The 19162-nt window shown below is 51.2% G+C and overlaps 1 protein-coding gene across 2 annotated transcripts in view; it reads left to right on the forward strand.

The window, feature by feature from the left end:
• The window catches only part of STX2 (syntaxin 2), a 31964-nt gene extending 20172 nt beyond the window's left edge, over nt 1–11792 (forward strand). The window contains exons 6-11 of one of the 2 annotated variants that reach the window (XM_032471250.1): nt 244–352; nt 1961–2034; nt 2156–2293; nt 4328–4438; nt 6402–6526; nt 9619–11792. In XM_032471250.1, the coding sequence (XP_032327141.1) occupies nt 244–352; nt 1961–2034; nt 2156–2293; nt 4328–4438; nt 6402–6482 (513 nt within the window). In that variant the 3' untranslated portion in view covers nt 6483–6526; nt 9619–11792. The remainder of the gene's footprint in view (nt 1–243; nt 353–1960; nt 2035–2155; nt 2294–4327; nt 4439–6401; nt 6527–9618) is intronic. The other variant, XM_032471251.1, reaches the window with a different exon arrangement.
• The last annotated feature ends 7370 nt before the right edge of the window (nt 11793–19162 follow it).

The raw sequence follows: 19162 nt of genomic DNA on the forward strand, positions 1-19162 counted from the left end.
AATCCTGGCTTTCCCTCCTGTCGCACGGGGGCAGTAACAGTGCAGCAGGGTCACTGTGAAAATCAAGCACACTTGTTCATGTCGAGTTCTCAGCTTAGACTCCGTTACAGAGTAAGTTGCTCTTATTTTCCACTTGAAGGAGTAAGTAGCTGAATAGTTTGAATTTTTGCAATGTGGTATTTTCATTGATCACTTAACAGAAGTGGCCATTATGTATTGATCCAGTTTTTCCTGTGTTGCCAGCATTCAGTGCTGTCTCGAAAGTTTGTGGAAGTTATGACAGAATATAATGAAGCTCAGACTCTATTTCGGGAGCGAAGCAAAGGACGGATACAGAGGCAGCTGGAAATAAGTGAGTCAGTGAAAATGCTGTCTTTGTTAAAAACGTATTTTTCTTCCTTAAGGTCTGACATGAAGGTATGTAACTCCAAAAAAGTGATTCCATCTCTGTTTTTGTCAGTACTGTAAAACCTAAAGCCCTTACAGAGCTTCCTGTTCATTGAATCAACCAGCCTATTGTTTACTGACCTCCTTCAGAAATTCTAGGTGAGTGGACCTCAGAGTACTTTCTGTTGACCAGACTTGTAGAGGGTTAATCAGATTTGGAAAACTTTCAGCCATCATCTCCTGGAGTAGTTTCGTGTCCCCCTACCCTTCCTGCCCCGTCTCAGGAGACCGTTCCCGGGGGTCTCTCATGGTTCTGCAGGTCTGGTGAGCAGACAGGCAGTGCCCTCCTGCTCCGGACTCCCTTCCCAGGATGTCTGTGTACGCTCAGCCTGGGCAGAGGCCGTGCGCGTGCTGGGTAGAGGTCAGGCGGGCTTGCTTACTCCCCGTCGTGGAAGAGCAGGGTTCCGAGCTGCAACACTGGCCCAGTGTGGGCACCGGGTCTGCTGGGCTGCTCTGCCCCCCAGGGACTCGGGGAGGGGGAGGAGCGGTGAGCACGGACCTCATTAAGTGACACTGTAACAATTTTATTGAGAGACAGTTGACATGCCATGTGAATGATGTTCCAAGTGTATAGCCCAGTGGTTTTAGTATATTAGCACAATCAATTTTAGAACATTTTAATCACCCCTAAAGGAAACTCTGACATGTGACCAGTCACTCCACTTCCCTCCCCCAGCGCTAGGCAGCAGCCAGTTTACTCTCGTATTTGTAGATTTGCCTATTTGCATGTCGACATAAACTGGCCTCCTCCACTGAGCACAGTGTTTTCAAGGCTCCACCATATTGTAGCGTTTATCAGTGTTTCAGCCTCTTTATGGTTGGATCACGTCCATCGTGGGGATGGATCACATTAACGATAGGTTTATTCAGTCATCAGGGGATGAACATTTGGGTTGTTTCCACTTTTTGGTGATTATGAATGATGCTGCTAGGAACATTCACATTAAGTGTTATTTTAATTATTATGACAGTTACTCATTTAATTTTGTCTTTTGTGGCACGGAGTGTGAACAATAGTAATCATCAGTTGGGTTGTTCCGAAAACCTGTGAACCTGTTCATAGAGAGCATCCACACGTTTAACTCAAGGAGTGAGACCGGAAGTGTTCATGCCGGTCGCTCTGATGCTGCGTCTGCACCCTCGCCCTTCAGCGCGTGCGCTCAGCTGTCCCCTTCCCCACAGCCAGAGTCACCCTTTTAGGAAAACTGATTTGCCCAGAGTGTGTGTGTCAGTTTCCTTTTTATAGTTGCTTCTCGTTCATGCTAACACTGAGCGTTGTTGTTCGTTCCAGTCCTAAAGTTTTTCATGAGCGGTTTCCAGTGCTTCCTGCTTCTGAGTCTTACGTTAATTTCTTTCATCATTAATACTTGCCTAAGAAAATACATTTGAAAGTTTAGGAAAACATTGTTTAAAAATGTTAGCAACTCAGATTGTAGCTGCTAACTTACGGGTGCCAACGTCATTTTCAAATATTGCTGCATTCTGAACGGAGGTTTACTTGTTAATATTTTAGCTGGAAAAACCACCACCGATGATGAACTCGAAGAGATGCTGGAAAGTGGCAACCCCTCCATTTTCACGTCAGACGTGAGTATGTGGGGGGCTTTGTGACCGCGCGTGCTTGTACGTGCACATGTGCTTTCTCCCTCTCGCTGCCAGAGCAGTCGTGAGGTCACTAGTGTTTCTCTTCTGCTTGTTTTTTCCAAAGATCATATCAGATTCACAAATCACTAGACAAGCTCTCAGTGAAATTGAGTCGCGTCACAAAGACATCATGAGGCTGGAGACCAGCATCCGGGAGCTGCATGAGGTGTTCGTGGACATGGCCGTGCTTGTGGAGACGCAGGTAGCCGCGCGCCGTCACCGCCTGGCAGCGGGGCAGGCGCTTGCACGGGCGCGCGTCTGGTTCCCACAGGCCTGGGAAGGCCATTGTTTTGGGTTCAGTCTCATAATTCAAAGGCTGATTGTAGTGTTATTGCCATGTGAGACTGAAATGCTGGAAACAACTTGAACCTTGCACAGCAAGGGACTGGTTTAGTTAATTAAATTCGGGCATGTCCAGAGCACGGCGGGTAGGCCGCTCAGGCTTTGTTCACGGAGGGTCGCTAATGAAACACACAGTGCTGCGCTGGAATCTCAGGTTGGCATCAGAGGGAGATGTGAAGCCTCGCACGCGCGCGGCGTGTGTGTGTATACACGTGTGTATCCCTAGACACGCACGTATGCGCAGATGTGAACGTGTGTGGCACACCCACATGCGCGCGCGTGTGTGTAGAAGTGAGCACGGCGTGCACTCCGCGACGTGGAGCAGCATTCACAGATGGAAAGAAGCGCGCCAAGCAGTGTAGCAGCAGGGGGTTCTGGGAATCCTCGTTTTCTTCTTTAAAGTGTGTGTGTTTTGAAGTTTTCTACAAGGAGCTATATGAGAGTAACAATAGGGAGAAACGTTTACAAGAATAAGCCCCAAAGGGGCTGCAGCCACGCCATAAACCAAGCTCGTGCTTGCTGTGCGGTGTCCACGGCATGGGCAGGGGGACCCTGTGGGGGCCGAGGGAACCAGCGCCGCGCGCCGGCGGCCCCTGCTGGGCGGGCGGGTTGCTGCGCCACCTCTCGTGGCCCTGAGTAAGGTCCTCCGTGATTCTCCAAGGGCCACGAGGCTCGCGCAGGGTCGCTCGCTGGGGCAGCCGGCCGCGCTGTGAGGTCCTGCTCCCACCAGGCCTGGCTGCAGGACCTGCCGGCCGGGATGGTTCTCTGAAAAGGTTCAGGTCTGCCGGCCTGTTTTCTGTGTCTGCCTGGATTATGATGTGAGGAGACTTGGGGACCCATCCAGGCACCGGGTTCATTCTCCACATCATCACTGACCTTTTGAAGAACACTGTTTACCTGAGAGACTTTGTCACAGAAGTGTGTGACGACATTTGCAGCATGGGGCGGGGACGGGCAGGTTCCCTCCTTCCTGCTTGGGTGGACCTGCTGCCGCTCAGGGTGCAGAAGGGGAGAGTGGGGAGTCTGGCCACCACCGGCTTCTCATTTTCAGAAAGGAAACTAGTTAGACGGTAAGAACGAGAACTAATTATTTTTGTCATTACTGAAGATTTTGGAGTGCCTTGGACTTTTCATTAGAATTGCTCTATGTCAAATGTATTGTATTCATTTCCAGTAGAAAAAAATTGCTGTGTTCTTAGCTTTTCTTCATTTTTTCCTTTTAGAAGTCTGTTAGTGTTGCATTTTAGTGACACAGCCTATTTAAAATGTGTGCGTAGTTAGAACTTACTAGCAGGTTGACGCTTGGGCATGAGTAAGCTGACTGTGCGCCACTCCCCACTGCCGCAGGCTGCTGTGGACAGAAAGCCAGGCAGTGTGTCTTCTCCTCTAGCGTCTCCCTGGATTCATCTCACCTTACGTTTCTGCTCATTCATTTTAGTCACCTGAGTGGCAACCATACGCTCCTCTTAGTTTGCTGATGCTGTAAAGGAATCACAGCAGCTTCCTCCCCGTCAGGGAGGCTGGCTCTCTCTGTCGCTTGCTGCGCGCGCATGACAGCGGGTGTTAGCTCGCTGACGCAGCCGCCTCTCACTCCTGTGCCGGCTGCAGAGAGTGTCCCGTGCTGGAGCACATCCCAGAGTCTGTGTGGGTCACCTTCAGCCATCAGCACGGTTGCCCATCCCTTTTCGTTCTTTCCATAATGCAGGTTGGATTTTGACTACTTTGTATTGGCACATGTGTAATGGTCTCATCTTTTTTTGTAAATGTGAAAAATTCGGTCCCAATTACATGCACCTTATGTCCCTGTGGAAACAGCACTGCTGTGTGGCCGTCTTAAGATGCACAATTATGTCATTTAAAAATGTCCTCTAAGTTCGAAACTTTTTGCTTTCAGGGTGAAATGATCAACAACATAGAAAAAAACGTTATGAACGCCATGGACTATGTAGAACATGCTAAAGAAGAAACGAAGAAAGCTATTAAATATCACAGCAAAGCGCGAAGGGTGAGTGCGGTCTTCAAGCACTGAAGTGCGTTTCTCTCTGCCCTTGGTTCTGAGTGCTAGTACTTGCCTGTGGGCCTGCTTCCCAGGGATTCCCAGAAACAAAAGCATCTTACGTTGAAGTTTCGTTTTAAAACTGAAGTACTTCCTTATTTTGCTAAGATGTTTGAAGTTTGTCAGCTAAGTCATGCTGCCTGAACCCTGTTGGTTCTAAGTAATGAAAACTCTTCGTAACCACAGTCAGTTCCTCTCCCTTTTCTCAGCTGGACGGGTTTCAGTCCTGAAGTTCTCTGTTTGCTTCTTGGGTCATTACTTGGCAGGAGGTACAGAACTAATGGGACTGGAAATTCTGCCCCCAGAATCGTTGGCTACACATACGATGCAGTGAATTGAACACTGTACTTTTTATTTAGGTTATTTGCTTATCCTTTGGTTTGGAGGAAAGAAGAGAGGGTTGTTGGAGACTGTGGAGCTAACGTGTTACGTAGCGTCCCCGTTTAAGCTTTGTACACGCGTTTTAACATCTTCATCTGAATCTTAACGTGTGTGGTGTATGAGCGAAAGCTCTTCTCAGGAAAAAGTGACAGCAGAACTCAGTTCTGACTGAGGGACGGGGAGCTGTGCATGGCATTGCATGTCCTTGCCCAGCCCTTCTCGGTCTCTCTCCCCACTACGGGGAAGGACTGTGAAGCAGCAAACACTACTTTCAGCGTGTCACCCTCCCCCTCCCCCTCCCCACGGCGGCCACTGGGCTGACAACGCCTTTCTTAGAGGCGATTGCTCAGTGCCTTGGGCGGAAGGTTCCAGTGTGATGTCAGGAAGGACCCATGAAGAGGTCATTGCAGAATGTTCAGGAAGGACGAAAAGTCAGATTTTGAGATTGACCTATAACAGCTGTACGTAGCCGTTCTCAGATAGGAGGCTGCGTGTCTGGGTTTATGTCAGCCTGCCCGGCACCGCACTCTGCTTTTTCTTGGGACTATCTGATGGACTAGTCATCTTGAACCGTAAGACAGTTTCTTGCGCTATTCTGCGTTACGCCTTTAGACATACTGAGCTTTAAAGCAGAGTGAGGCACTGCGGTGCGTGAGCGCTCAGGCCTGTTCCAGGCACAAAGTGGACTCCCCCTTAAAAAGCATTTAGTGAGGGGCTGCGGGGCATGAGTGCTCAGGCCAGTTCCAGGCACGAAGTGGACTCCCCTTAAAAAGCATTTCGGAAGGGCAGCCCCTTCCTTTTCTCCATGACCTAAGCAGCACGTCAGCCCAGCGAGGATTCCAGTGAGAAGCCGGTTGCTTTCACAGAGCTCGGAGGCGGTGGAGGCGTATGTTTCCACCCGGAATGGGGCGGGGGGAGCCTCGCTTTAGCAGGTGATGGGCGTGCACGCTCCCGGGCAGCCGCTGTCAGGGACATGATGCTCGTACCCAAACTCACCCCTGTCTCCCCGGTTCACAGCCTGACACCCCAAACCACACAACCAGCTAACACTCCCTCTGCTTCTCAGGTGTGTCCTTGCTGGGCTGCTGGGCTACTGGCCAGCGTCCTGGTGGCGGTCCTGGGGCAGCCGAGTCAGCCCCTGGGAGGCCAGCGGCACCAGTGCAGTGACGTGGCTTACATGGAGGGCGGGAGCTGGGGCGGCCTTAGCTTATCCCGCAGAGAACTGATTTCCTAGTTTGCTGAGCTGGCTTCTCTCTGCGTGAAGAGAAGTCAGTTGCCCATGTCAGAAACCACCAGAAACTTGTCGAGAGGTCGTGGCCCAGCACTCCAGGGGCTCCGAGGCAGGCTCTGCCGGCCGCCTGACCGAGGCAAGTGGAAAAGCGCTCTCTCCAGGGCTGAGAAATAGTCAGCTGTCCCTTGCCTTAGGCTCTAAAGCCAATTCCGATGGATTGTCTTGTTTTAAATGAGTGATGCCTTTTAATGTGGGGTGTGGACTTGACTGTGACATAACCAGCTTGCCTTTCTTTGACAGAAAAAGTGGATAATTGCTGCTGTGGTGCTGGTTCTGGTGGCTGTAATTGCTCTAATTATTGGTTTATCAGTTGGCAAATGATGACGTGGAGACCCTGGGTGTGCGTGCCTCTCTGCCGCGCGGCAGTAAGTAACTAATCCACTAATCTGCTTGTATTCACTCGCCCAATTAACTAGTAGCTTGCCCACTTTAAAAACACTGAAAAGTAATCCAAGCCTGCCAGCGGGGCGTGTGCCCGACCTCCGAGCCCCGGTCTCCGGCCGTCAGGTGCTGAGCACAGTGGAGGCTGGGCGCAGCTCCTTCTAAACCAGCGTCCTCGGCTCCCCTGTGCTGCGGAGACGTGGCGGTGCGGCCGGCAGCCGCCCCTGCTGCTCCTCAGCCTCGTGTCTGCGGTCTGGGCAGGCTCGCCCTCCCTGCAGCGAGCGCTCCGCTAAGTGTGACCATCCTAGCAGCGAGGATTCGTTCCCAGTTAAAAAAACTAACCCTTAGTATTGGATTTATCTCTTAAAGGTTGACTTTTGGAACACGCGCAGCACCCAAAAGTCACTTTGTGAAATCTGTTTGTTTACTCACCATTGTCACTGTGGAATTAGAGGGAATGGGGCGAGCGCTATGAAATCACGGAATGAAATTAAAATACCTTGTCTAACGTGTTTCCATTGGCAGCTTGTCGTTTGCTTTAAGTGCTGCTGTATTAAAGGGAAAACTGTTTTTAGTGAGCATGCCTGTTAATTAAAGAGTTGTGAATACGAAAGATACTCAATTCTTTATTTAGAGCATCTTTATTTTTGTTCACCGTGAGTACCCCTTTCCCCAAACTTCAGTGGATTTTGTTTTTCCTCTGGTTTTCTTACGCATTTGGAATCATCCTTTGTGTACTTTGAAGTTAGAATGTCATCTTGTATATTAGGTTTGGGCATTCCAGTTATTTATCCTAAAATGTTTGGCATAATCATTGCGATTAAACTTGTGAGGACCTAGATTGTGACAAGTAGTCCTTGATGGATTCATTATTTTGTCATGAAAGCAAGTGCTGGCTTGATAGACACTTGGCACTTTAAAAGAAAAAAAAAAAAGAGGTGTCCCTCGCCACGAGCACCCGTGCACTAGCACGCGCACTTAACAGACGCGGCCCTTGCTGCCCCTGCCCCGTCGTGGGAGCCACACGCCGCGCTAGAGACCTGCGCCACACGCGCTGGGCGTGGAAGCGGGCAGGCTGAGCGCTCTCCGCCCTGTTCGTATCAGGCAGCATGTTTTTGTATCTTCCCTAACGCTTTCCCGTTACCTCTGTGGAAAAAATGGTTATGTGCTTTTTCCTTCACGAATAATAACGGTGTTTTAAATTTTTTTAAATAATTCTTTATAAAACATGTGTTTTCTCAGCTTTTCCTAGTTCACATGGTTAGTTGGATGTGCTTACACTGGAGATAAACTTAGTTTCTGATGGGCCCCAGTGAGATGGAGGCTGTGGTCATTGCCATTGGACAGAGGCAGGCTCCCCTCCGTGTCGTTCTTGGGGTGGGGGGGCTGCTTACTCTGTGTCCCCGGGGGCCGGCCGGTCTGCCTTCATGCCTTTCAGCACAAATGAACACAAGACAATCTTGCTAATAAGAAGCACACCTAAGTGCACACCAGCAGTTTTTTTTTTTTTATACAAATGCAGTGGTTGATGTCTCTGATTATACTTTTGAAAAACTAATTTATTCAGCAAGTGGTTCAGCACAGCTTTCCGCTGGGCCCAGACATCCTGGTCCCTGTAGCCCTGCAGGGAGGCTGGGATGCCTGGCTTTCTGTCTAGGAGCACCTGGCCGAGGATTTAGGTGTAGTGGGTGGTGGATTGACTCTCAAGGGTGTGCCCTGTCCACCAAGAAGTCCAGGCTCTTGGCTGGAGCTGCTGGCAGGAGAGTGCACGAGAATGGTTGTTAGAAATGTGGCTCTGAGGACGCAGGAACCCAGCTGCCATGGAGCTCAGAGCAGCACCGCTGAGGGCCAGGCGTGGGAGCAAGTGCACACACAGAGCCCCCAACAATCAGCCTTCGCCTCGATGGGGTGGGAGTCAGAGCAGCCTCATTCTCTGAGGTGGTTCTGGGTCGAGGGAGGTTAACTGGGGTACGCGGAGCAGGTTCTGGAGCCAAAGGATGGATGCTGGTGGGAAGGAGAGATGGATGGGCCCTGGGGAAAGTGTGTCTGGAAAGGCTGAGCAAGGTTCACAGGGAGATGCATCGAGGCAGCTAGCACCCCTCGCTCTCCAAGAAACATACGTGATCTTGACAAGCAGCACTGGATTTGAGGGAGTGACAGGGATCCTGAAGGCAGCGATCCCTAGGTGCTGAGTAACGGGCGTGGGAGTTTACAGAGGGGCCCGGCCACGCTGGCCTCCGTGAGTCCTGCAGGAATCAGCGGAGCTCTCACCAGGCTGGTGTGGGTGGAGGGCCGGCCCGTGTCACGGCTGTGACTTCCTGGATGAGGATGCGGGACACATTTGTTGGCCGTGATCGAAAACAATCTGTCTCTGCTTCTCACAGGGAGAGATCGGAGTCGGACAGTGGGGTGTGCCTTTCGTGTGTGTGAATTCCTTCCCCTCTCTCGCAGACAGGTGTCCTCGAAGAGACTAGATTTCCTAAGGTTGTTTAGCTTTTCAACTGTGCAAGGATGCTTGTTAATTAAAAGCAAAGTGGAACGCTGGGGTGCCCTGCTCTGGGCCATGGATGCAGCCCAAGACTGAGTCAGTGGCTTGTTGATTCTTGCACACGTGCATCGTACCTCAGTGTAAAAGAGTGTATGTACATGTGAGATTTCTTCAGCACGTGAGAAACAGATTCAGCTAAAGTTTTAAAAAGACGTGTAATGCATCTGAGAATTGACAGGTTGGGATTCTGTTGTGATCGGTGGGGAGTGTTCATCAGGAACCCGCGTGGTGCCGAGTAGATGTTGCCTTTTACCTCCAGGAGTAAGTGGTCGTTATTTTAATGATATGTATTTTAACTTATCACACTCATTTAACTTAATGTCCATGTGTCTGTAACTTAGTGCTTTGCCTCTGGAACTTTCCTTCCCTGCCCCTCCCCTTTCTGCGACCTCTGGGGGCTCTTCCTTGATGGCGGGTTTGTATTTTAAAGCATCTCTAATTCCAGGAGGATTTTGTTAGGAAATATCACTAGTGATCACCTGCCTTTGATACCTTGTGAGTTAATTAACATTTTTCTTTATCTTGCAGAAAATGGTGTTCATTATTATTTGTGTAGTTATTTTGCTTGTGATCCTTGGAATTGTCCTAGCAACGACACTGTCATAGCAACCATGTTCCAAGAGCCGTTTCCCCTGGAGTCGGACCACACCTGCAGCACAGCAGCGCCTTCCCGTTTCGTGAGTGAATCGTAGGCGCTGCCCTGGAGTGCTCGGTGCTGAGCTTTCATTACTGAGTTCGAGGAAAAGCACAACGGAATGTGTTGTCTGGTGAAACACACCGTGAGCATAATGGGTGTGATGAGTTAACCCAAACATCCCTGGACTCGAAATAACACGCCACAGAGATTTAACAATGTGAACCTTGTTTCAGTGGCCTTAAAATAAGGAATTATTGAAAATTTCAATTTTTTTAATACTTCAGTGTTAAAAATATATGTGAAGTTCAATTAGGAGTATTTTATGTTATGAAGCTGTTAGATTTCAGGTCTAAGACCTTCTTCCCTCTCCTGGCTAACATGCTGATTAAAAGACATTTTTGTACTATGTTTAATTCGTGTTTGTTTATGTTTGCAAAAATTATTTTTATTATCACAGAACTGTTTTGTAAGATACCTATAATTTTAAATGTTTATAAATTGTTTAATATATTAACATCTTAATTTACTCCAATTTTGTATATTAACTACTGCCTTTAAAAAGAAATAGAAAGCTTCAGGATACTAGAGCCATCTTTGCACAGTTGTTTACAAAGTTTGCCAGCGGCATAGAACCCATGGGTTGCAAAGTACCCACAAAAGCCTTTTGAGTGCCTTCTGTTAAAATCTACTTATGAGGTTTAAATGCACCTACAGCCTCCAGGAAAACCTCAGTTATTGTCCTCAGCTCCAGTCCTGCCCGTCCCATTACCCAAGGTAATAGATTAGTTATTGCACTGTGAAGACACGGTCTCTTCTTTTATTCCATAAAATGCAAGGTTTGTGTTTCCCTGTTCATGCTAATGAAGTCTGAATTTAAGACAGTGATAAAACCAAATTTTAAACTGAAGGAAATTATTCCCAGGCAATTAAGTAATTCTTTTGAATTTAAACTGTTGTACAGATCACGTAAATGTTCTTGTTAAGTGCCTGCTATTCTGCTGAATCCCAAAGTTTACAGGAATCTGTGATAATTAAACATTTGTATTGTTCTTTGTTTTAGTGTAATAATAAGCTTTATTTTCAGACTTGTAAACTGTATGGACTCCTACTAGTGAATGGACATCTGTAAGACAGCATCTGGTCGAAATTTTCAATGAATACGTGAAGGATACTCAAATATAGTTAACTCGTTACTTCTGCAAGTGACAGTGTAGGCACGTGACTGTCTTCTAATGTTCGGTCTGAAAACTAGTATAGATGTGCTTGATTCCAAACAATAAGTGTGACTGGAGCAGTCTGGAACCTGTCTTCCTTACTTAATGCAAGTGTGAACGTCACACATACGTCTGCCTGCCTCGCTGTGATCGCAGTCTGTGCCCGTGCATTAGCTTCCCTAGCTGCTCATCACGGTGCGCTCAGAGTTACGGCGCTGGGAGTCTTCTGGCTCTGCCAGACACAGGCCCTGGATCTCTGAGTGGCCCGTCGGGGGGCATGCCCAGTGATCCGTGCTTACATGGAAGGTACAGCTTGTCTTGAAGGGTATTTAAGTGTTTGGAGATCATGCTGATGTAATGTGACTTCTGTGCACCTACTTGTCTTCGTGATTATGTCCACATGTAGAGGAGCTTTGTGCTGGTGGGGACCCGTCTCCGTGGGCCCCGCTTTCCCCTCAACGTAAGTCTTTTTAGTCCTCACCTTTCATCATAATTCTTAACTGTATTTTTTCAAGACGTTCTTCCTGGATTTGTAGTACTTACTGAACTTGTGTTTTACAGTTGAAGTTACAGAAATGCGTTTTGGTTCCTATGTAGACGTTTAAGTCATTCATCAGGTAACACGTTTTGTATGACTAAGCCCCAAGTGCCTATTTGAAATCAGAGTTTTAAAAATGTCTATACAGGTTTATTTGTTACTTTTTATCATTTCTTCAGATATTTCATGTTTACATTAAAAAGCTCTCAGAACCAAAAAAAAAAAAATCTACTTTCTGCCTTGTTATTTCTGGAAAGATTTTTTGGGAGATATTTTGTTGCATATCCATTAATAAATTGTTCTGCTAAGAAAACTACCTGTGGCCGTTATTATGAAGAGTAGCACGACGTGAGCAGGAAATGTGAGTTGTCTCTGATACGTTTTTGATGATTATTGTTGTTGTTACTACAAGCTTCTGTGGTTCATGTCTCAGGTGTCGGCAGGGCAGGTTAAGGAGGCCACCTGAGCTCTTCCAGTTTACAGCAAACGCCAACCCAAGGGACGCGGGCTGTGTGTCTCCACTCACCGGCTCTCCCTGCTTGTGTCAATCTGACAGGTTCTCATGAACGTTTATTAAGAAGGTGACCCCCCCCCAGCCCAAGTTCTGAGTTATTTGTCCTCTACACTTTCCTTAATCCTCTTTCAGAATTTTTCCTATTAAGTGGAATTTCCTTAATCCGTAAGCCTGACTGAAATTCTAACCATGTTGGAAAGTGATGTTCAAAATCCAGAATTTAAAAACAAGAAAGAAGAAGGGCTCTGGAGAACATCAGTTCATGGAGGGGGAGCCCCCGCTTTGCCTTGAGCCTCCATTCCTGGGTTTCTCCCTCCGCCGATTTCCGCTCAAATTGCAGTCTTGGTTGTGCATTCAGTAAATGTGTTCCTTTGTTTATGCTTTTTAAAGAATACAAAGGTTATCCTCCAAACAAACATTCTGGGTTCGCTCCCTCAGGAGTTTCCCGGGTGTAGAAGCCCCGGAGGCCGGGGGGACGGAAGGGGGAGGCGACCGCCCAGGTGCGTGGTGGCGGTTTGCCTTCCCTCCGCGGCTTGTCTCCGGGGCTGGGGGACAAGCTCGCTGGCCGTCCGCTTTTCTCAGACTTCACAGAGAGGACCGTCCCGGGGCCCCCGCCGCACCCGCTGTCCCAGGGTGCGTCCTTGCAGCAGTGCCCACGGGGGCAGAGCCGACATGCCAAGAACCAGGCAGGGCGAGAGGCCTCCGATGCCCGGGGCCAGCTCTTGGGTCAACAGTGGTCACGACCTCACCCGCACCTCTTCCAGCAAATTTTTGTTACTGTCTTCAGTACATCTAAGCCCACGTCCTTCCCCCAGTTTAAATGATGGGACCCGGGGGTCAGGGGGGCCCTTGTTAGGGGCAAGCCTGGGTCACAGGCAGGGCTTGAGGGGGGCGCCCAGGTCAGGGATCCTGGGTCAGGGTCGCCTGTGTCACGGGGGCCCAGGTTGTGGGTGGGGCCCTGGGGAGGGGCTCTGAGGTCGCGGGGAGGGGAGGTCAGGGGGTCGGGGCAGCCTGCTGGACGGTGGCCCGGCCGCCGCAGTCCGCGCCTTGTCAGGGCTGTGGCCTGTGTGCTCGTCCACGGTCGGGGACGCCTGCGGGGACCGAGGCCCCCCAGGGCTGCTGTTTTAGTCGGCACAGCGGCACGAGTCCCGCGAGCACAGTCAGTGAGAAGAATGGCTCCGGAGGGCGGTGCGCTGCTGTGACCGGTGGAAAAGCCAGGCTCTGGAGCGCAGCCGGGCGAAGCCGGGGTCTCCCCGCTTGGTTTGCAGGGTGCGAAACAGGACACGGTGAGCGCAGGTCGTGTCACACGGCAGTCCTTTCATCAAATTCCGGCTTCTCTGTTGAAGTGAGTTTGTGCGTGCGGCGTGCAAGGGGCTAACGTGCGCGGGATTTAAACGCGGGTGCGTCCGGTGTCCCGATACCTCCGAGGCGGGCGTGCACCTCGCGCTTCCAAAGAGGAAGAGTGCGGACAGCCGGTGCGGGAAGGAGGTTGGGGGTGGGAGACTGCGGCCCAGGGCGACGGCTTTTTCACCTCAGCCCTCGGCGAGGCTGGCGAGGCTGACGGAGGAACGCGCTCGGGGGCGGCTCCCCACCCCCGACCCCGGGACACAAGCGCCACTGGCAGCGGCTCCCGCCACGTCCCCCCTGCCGGCTGGGTTTTCAGCGCATGGAGTGCGTCGCTGGGCCGGTCCAGGCTGTGCCGCGAGATGACGGAATTCAGTGTGGACGGGGCAGCCAGGAGGCCCGTGACGGCGAGCGGGCTGGAAGAGCGGCTGCAGACACAGTCCAGCCTGCCCAGGGGAAGCGGGGTGGCCGGGCAGCGGGGGGGGGCTGCGGGCGGAGGGCGAGCTGAGCGGGGGCTCAGCGGCAAGTGCCGCGGGGTGGGGGGGGCGGACAGCAAAGGCCGCCTGAAGTGCGGAGCGTGGGTGACGGGTGGAGGGGGCTCCGTGAAGACCTGGTGGGGGGGCCGGGAGTCGGGGAGCGTGGAGCAGCGAGACCGACGGGAGGCGCGGAGGATGGCGGTGTGCGGACACGCTCTCCACCTGTTTCCCGTGTGCCCCAAGGGGGCTTGCTCCCTCTGTGCTCAGAGCCCCTCAGAAGGTCCCGCTGCAGGCCGGTGGCCTTGGGTCGTAGGGCTGGGTCTTGTGGGACCCAGGCTTGGTCCTTCTGTGCTTCCCCAGACGTGCAAATCCGAGCCCCGCGGCTCGTGCTGGAGGCCTGGGTGCGGTGGGGCGGCCCGAGGGCTCCACGTGGCTGCGGGCCTGGGGGGAGGGGTACGTTGCCTCCACGCCTTCCATCTTTTCTACAGCTGCGTTTTGAGTATAATTTGCCGTGCAGCCATCCATCGTGACTGGATAATTCTACGAGTTCTAGTAAATTTGTAGACTTGTTTGATCATCGTGACCTTCCAGCTTCAGAGTGTTTCCACCGTCCAAAAAACACTCATTTGTGTCTAATCGCTGCCTCCCGCCCCCAGCCCGGGGGGCGCAGGTAGAGCTTTCTCTTGATAAATACGGCTTTTCTGGACATTTCCTGCACTTGGGATCACATAATACGTAGTCTCACATCCAGATTCCTTCGCTTGGCGTGATGGACGGGAGCACCTCTCAGCATGGATTCGTGGTTGGTTCCTTTTTACTGCTTTTTAGGGTACCCCCACACGTGTGCGTCCGCTCCCCAGCGCACAGACCTCTGAGCTGTCTGCGTTTTTAGCTACTGCAAATAGCACTGCTAGGAACCTGTGTGCATGCATTTCTGTGGACACGTGTTTCCATTTTTCTCTGGTAGATTTCTAGGCGTGATATTGCTGGTCATATGTTAGTTTACATAACAAAAATTTTTATTTTCTTTTAAGAATTTTCTTTGATTGAAGGGTAGTTAATTTATAATGTTAGTTTCAGGTGTACAGCAAGGTGATTCAGTTATACACATACATACATATATGCATTTTTTTCTTTTCAGATTCTTTTCCATTATATGTTATTCCAAAAAGTTGAATGTAGTTCCTTGTGCTGTACAGTAGGTCCTTGTTTTTTATCTGTTTTATATATAGTAATGTGTGTCTGTTAATCCCCAGCCCCTAATTTATCCCTCCCAGGCCCTCCCCACTTGGTAACCATAGTTTGTTTTCTATGTCTGTGAGTCTCTTTCTGGTTTGTAAATAAGTTCATTTGTATCACTTTTTTTTTTAGATTCCACATATAAGTGATATCATATGGTATTTGTGTTTCTCTGTCTGACTTACTTCACTTAATAGGATAATCTCTAGGTCCATCCATGTTGCTGCAAATGGCATTATTTCATTCTTTTTTTATGGCTGAGTAATTTTCCATTGTGTGTGTGTGTGTGTATACACACCATGTACACATATACTACAACTTCTTTATCTATTCATATCAGAATTGAAAACTCTTTTTAAGGAGTTTATTGCACTGTCTCTTGTTTTGTGTAGGAGACTCTGGAGAGGTAAGTGTAACAGCCTTTGGCCCCAAACTTTACAACCTTTGGGTCTGTGGGCAGCTGTCCGTCAAACCACACGGGTTTTGGCAGCTCTTGGGGTAGCATCGTGTCTGGGTGTTGGCTGGTGGTTATCTGACCTCGGCCATCCTCACAGGCCTTGTTTCCCACCACCATCCCCTCTGGTCACTCTCCAGTAGCCTTACTTAGAGCTTCCCTTTGTTCCTCGGACCTCAGGGCCTTTGCACCTGCCATTCTCCATGTATTAGAATGCTCTTCCTGTCGATTTTTGCCTGGCTGGTAATTGCTTACCACTCAGGTCTGCTTAACCGTCACCTCCTCAGAGCTGCCTTGCGCAGCCCCTGCCCGGACGCCAGCGCTCCCTTCCTAGCTGTCGTCACTGCACTTGTCTCTGCAGGAAGTTGTTTTATTCTTTCACGAATTTCTCGTCTTCACCTCCCCCTCTGGAATGGAATCTCCACCAAGGTGGTCACTGTTTCTGTTCTGTTCATTGCTGTATCCCCAGTGCCGAACATGGTACCCCCAACACAGCTGGTGCTAACTGAAAATTTGTGATGGACGTACAGAAGGAAGAAAATAACATTAAAAATTCTCTCCTGCCTTTTCTAGTTTGGGGGTCTGTTTCCTCCTAGATCTACACTCATAGGGAAGCCGCTAGCCACAGGTGGCTATTAAAATAAAAATAAAATAAAATCCACTTCTCAGTTGCACCAGTCACCCCTCAGGTGCTCAGGGGGCCATGTGTGGCCACAGCTGCCCCGCTGGACAGACCCCATGGATGCAGAACATTCCCACCATTGCAGCAAGGGCTGCCGGGCCCCCAGGAAGGGGCAGGCACTGCCTTTGTTGACCTTTCTGCCCCCTGACCACCTCCACCTGGCGCCTGGTAGGGTCTCTGTACCTGTCATGAGAATGAAATTCTGCTTGATAAACAGGTAAGTGTGACCAACTGGGCGAATGACCCGTCCGTTCCCCAGACCACCTGGCAGACTCTGGTTCTGCCTCCGGTCAGTTGGGAACACCTCGTTCAGTGTAGCAGCGGGACAGGTGTGCTGTGTTCACCTGCGACCCGAGGGCGCCGCGCTGGCAGGAGGGGGGCCGCGACGCTGCGCTTCACGCCTGCGACCGCAGGCGAGCGGTCCGTGGGCGGTGAGACGCCGGGCGCGCAGGGCGCCGGCTGCAGCGGGCTCGTTCAGGGGCCGTCGGTTCACCTCGGGGGGCAGGGCGGTGCCCGACTTCCCAGAGCCTGGGTGCACTGTTCCCTTGTTCACTCATTCACCAAATAGTGATTCTGCGTAAGGTCGGTATCAGCTCCACTCAGACAGACTTGAGAGAGTTCGGGTGGCCACAGGTGGCAAATTAGGATGCTGGGTACCAGAAAGCGAGACTGCATCCTGTGTGAGCAAAAACACCAAGCAAATGAAGGGATTTTTCTGAAGCAGCTGTGGCCTCTCAGCTCCGCCTGGAGTGCGGGACGGGGTCGCCAGCATGTCCACGTTTTTGGGAGAAGCTGGACATCTGGGTCTTAACGCGAGCTTTCCTTGCATTTAAACGTTGCAGCTGATTTAATTGCAACCAAGGGAGTTAATGTGGGTCAAATGTGGGATAGATAGAGGGGGGACCTCTTAAGTGGTCTTTAGCCCCCAGAATGGGGGACAGGTCCAGAGAAAAGAGTCCACCCCCACAAGGCGGGAGGCGGGTGTGTGTGGGCAGGCTTGGCGAGGACATGGGGAAACTGTCAATGACCTGTTTTGATATTTGCCTTGATCAAAGTTTAATCCCGGGACAGCTCCCTTCCCTTACCTCATCCTTTGTAGGTGGGAATGGAAATGGTGCAGGTATTTTGGAGAACAATTTGGCGCTTTCTTAACAAGCTAAACACAGTCTTCCACGACCCAGCAAGCCTACCCCTAGGTGCTTTTACCCAAGAGAAATGAAAACATACGATCGCACTTATCCACGCAGTTTTCCAGTAGCATTGTTTTTTTGTTTGTTTGTTTCTTTGTTTGGCTTTTTGGTGGGAGGAGGTAATTAGGTTTATTTATCTTAATGGAGGTACTGGGGATGGAGCCCAGGACCTCGTGCATGCTAGGCACGCACACAACCACTGAGCTATCTCCTCCCCTCCCCTCCCCTCCCCTCCCCACCCCAGCAGCGTTGTTCGTAATCGTCCCAAACTGGAAGCAACCCACCTGTCCACCAACAGGTGAGGGGATAAATGAAACGTGGTCGATCCATGCAAGGGGGTGCTACTGAGTCCTGCAGCAGCGAGGCTGAGCCGCAAAATCATTACGTGCAGTGAGGGAAGCTGCATACGAGAGGTTATTTATTGCAGGATTTCCCTCATGTGAGGCTTCTAAGGACAGGCAGGATGACTGAGGCAGAAGGCAGCTCCGCGGTGGCCTGGGAACTTTCTGGAGCGATGGAAGTGTTTTAGAACTGGGCTGTGGCGACGCACCGTGCATCTATACTGTGATGTGTAACTACAGAAGTACTAAAGCCGTCCAGCTCCACCTTTACGATGGTGTGCGAATTACATCTCAGTAAAAGCACGTTTAACAAAGTCACAGTCCCCTCTCCACGCAGGGCTTGGAGAGTGAGGTCATCCCGGGGACGGTGAGCGGGACCCCCGCCTCTGCCCTGGGGACACTGAGCGGGACCCCAGCCTCTGCCCTGAGTACACTGAGCGGCACCCCCACCTCTGCCCTGGGGACACTGAGCGGCACCCCTACCTCTGCCCTGAGGACACTGAGCGGGACCCCGACCTCTGCCCTGGGGACACTGAGCGGCACCCCCACCTCTGCCCTGAGGACACTGAGCGGCACCCCCGCCTCTGCCCTGGGGACACTGAGCGGCACCCCCGCCTCTGCCCTGGGGACACTGAACGGCACCCCCGCCTCTGCCCTGGGGACACTGAGCGGCACCCCCGCCTCTGCCCTGGGGACACTGAGCGGCACCCCCGCCTCTGCCCTGGGGACACTGAGCGGCACCCCCGCCTCTGCCCTGGGGACACTGAGCGGCACCCCGGCCTCTGCCCTGCGTCTTGGGGTTTTCTCGGCCTTTGCTCTCGTGGCCTGCAGAGCGCCGAGTGAGCAGCAGAGGGCGCTCTGTCACAGCCGCCGAGCACAGGCTCTTTGCCCAGCTGGGGAATGTGGCTGCTTTTTCTCCTTGGCAACTGTTTTCTTAAAAACCTTGGGTCAATAGAATCCGTGTCAATCAAATCCCGTTTCTCTCTGACCTGTGCGACCCTTTAAGAGCTGTTTATCATTGCTTCTGAAGGCGGGCCCCTTCGAGCTCCAGGCCCGCGCAGCTAGCAGCACGTGAATAATCCACAGACAATGGTTACCTGTAGGAGGCACTGTCTAAAGCATCCCCGCCGGGAGTGCTTTTGTCAAGCAGCCTATTCAGGCCTGTGAAGGGTCCCAAGACAGCAGGGGACTCTTTGGTCAATAGGTGGAATAAAACGCGGGGCCTGGGCTTCAATAACCAAGCTTCCTGGGAAGGGAACCCGAGGGAGTTTCCCACAATGCTTAGTGGCGTCCGTAATCCTATTGGAAATGGGGAGGGGGCACAGACACGTAGGTGACCAGAGCAGGAGTGAACGATTTAGTGGCGAGCTTGTCCGGAGGCCCTGCGGGAGTCGGGGCCCCTGCGGAATTCCCAAGATCAGAACAATGCAAACAAACCACCTG

This window comes from Camelus ferus, chromosome 32 (genome assembly GCF_009834535.1).
Source record: "Camelus ferus isolate YT-003-E chromosome 32, BCGSAC_Cfer_1.0, whole genome shotgun sequence".
NCBI classification, from domain to species: domain Eukaryota; kingdom Metazoa; phylum Chordata; class Mammalia; order Artiodactyla; family Camelidae; genus Camelus; species Camelus ferus.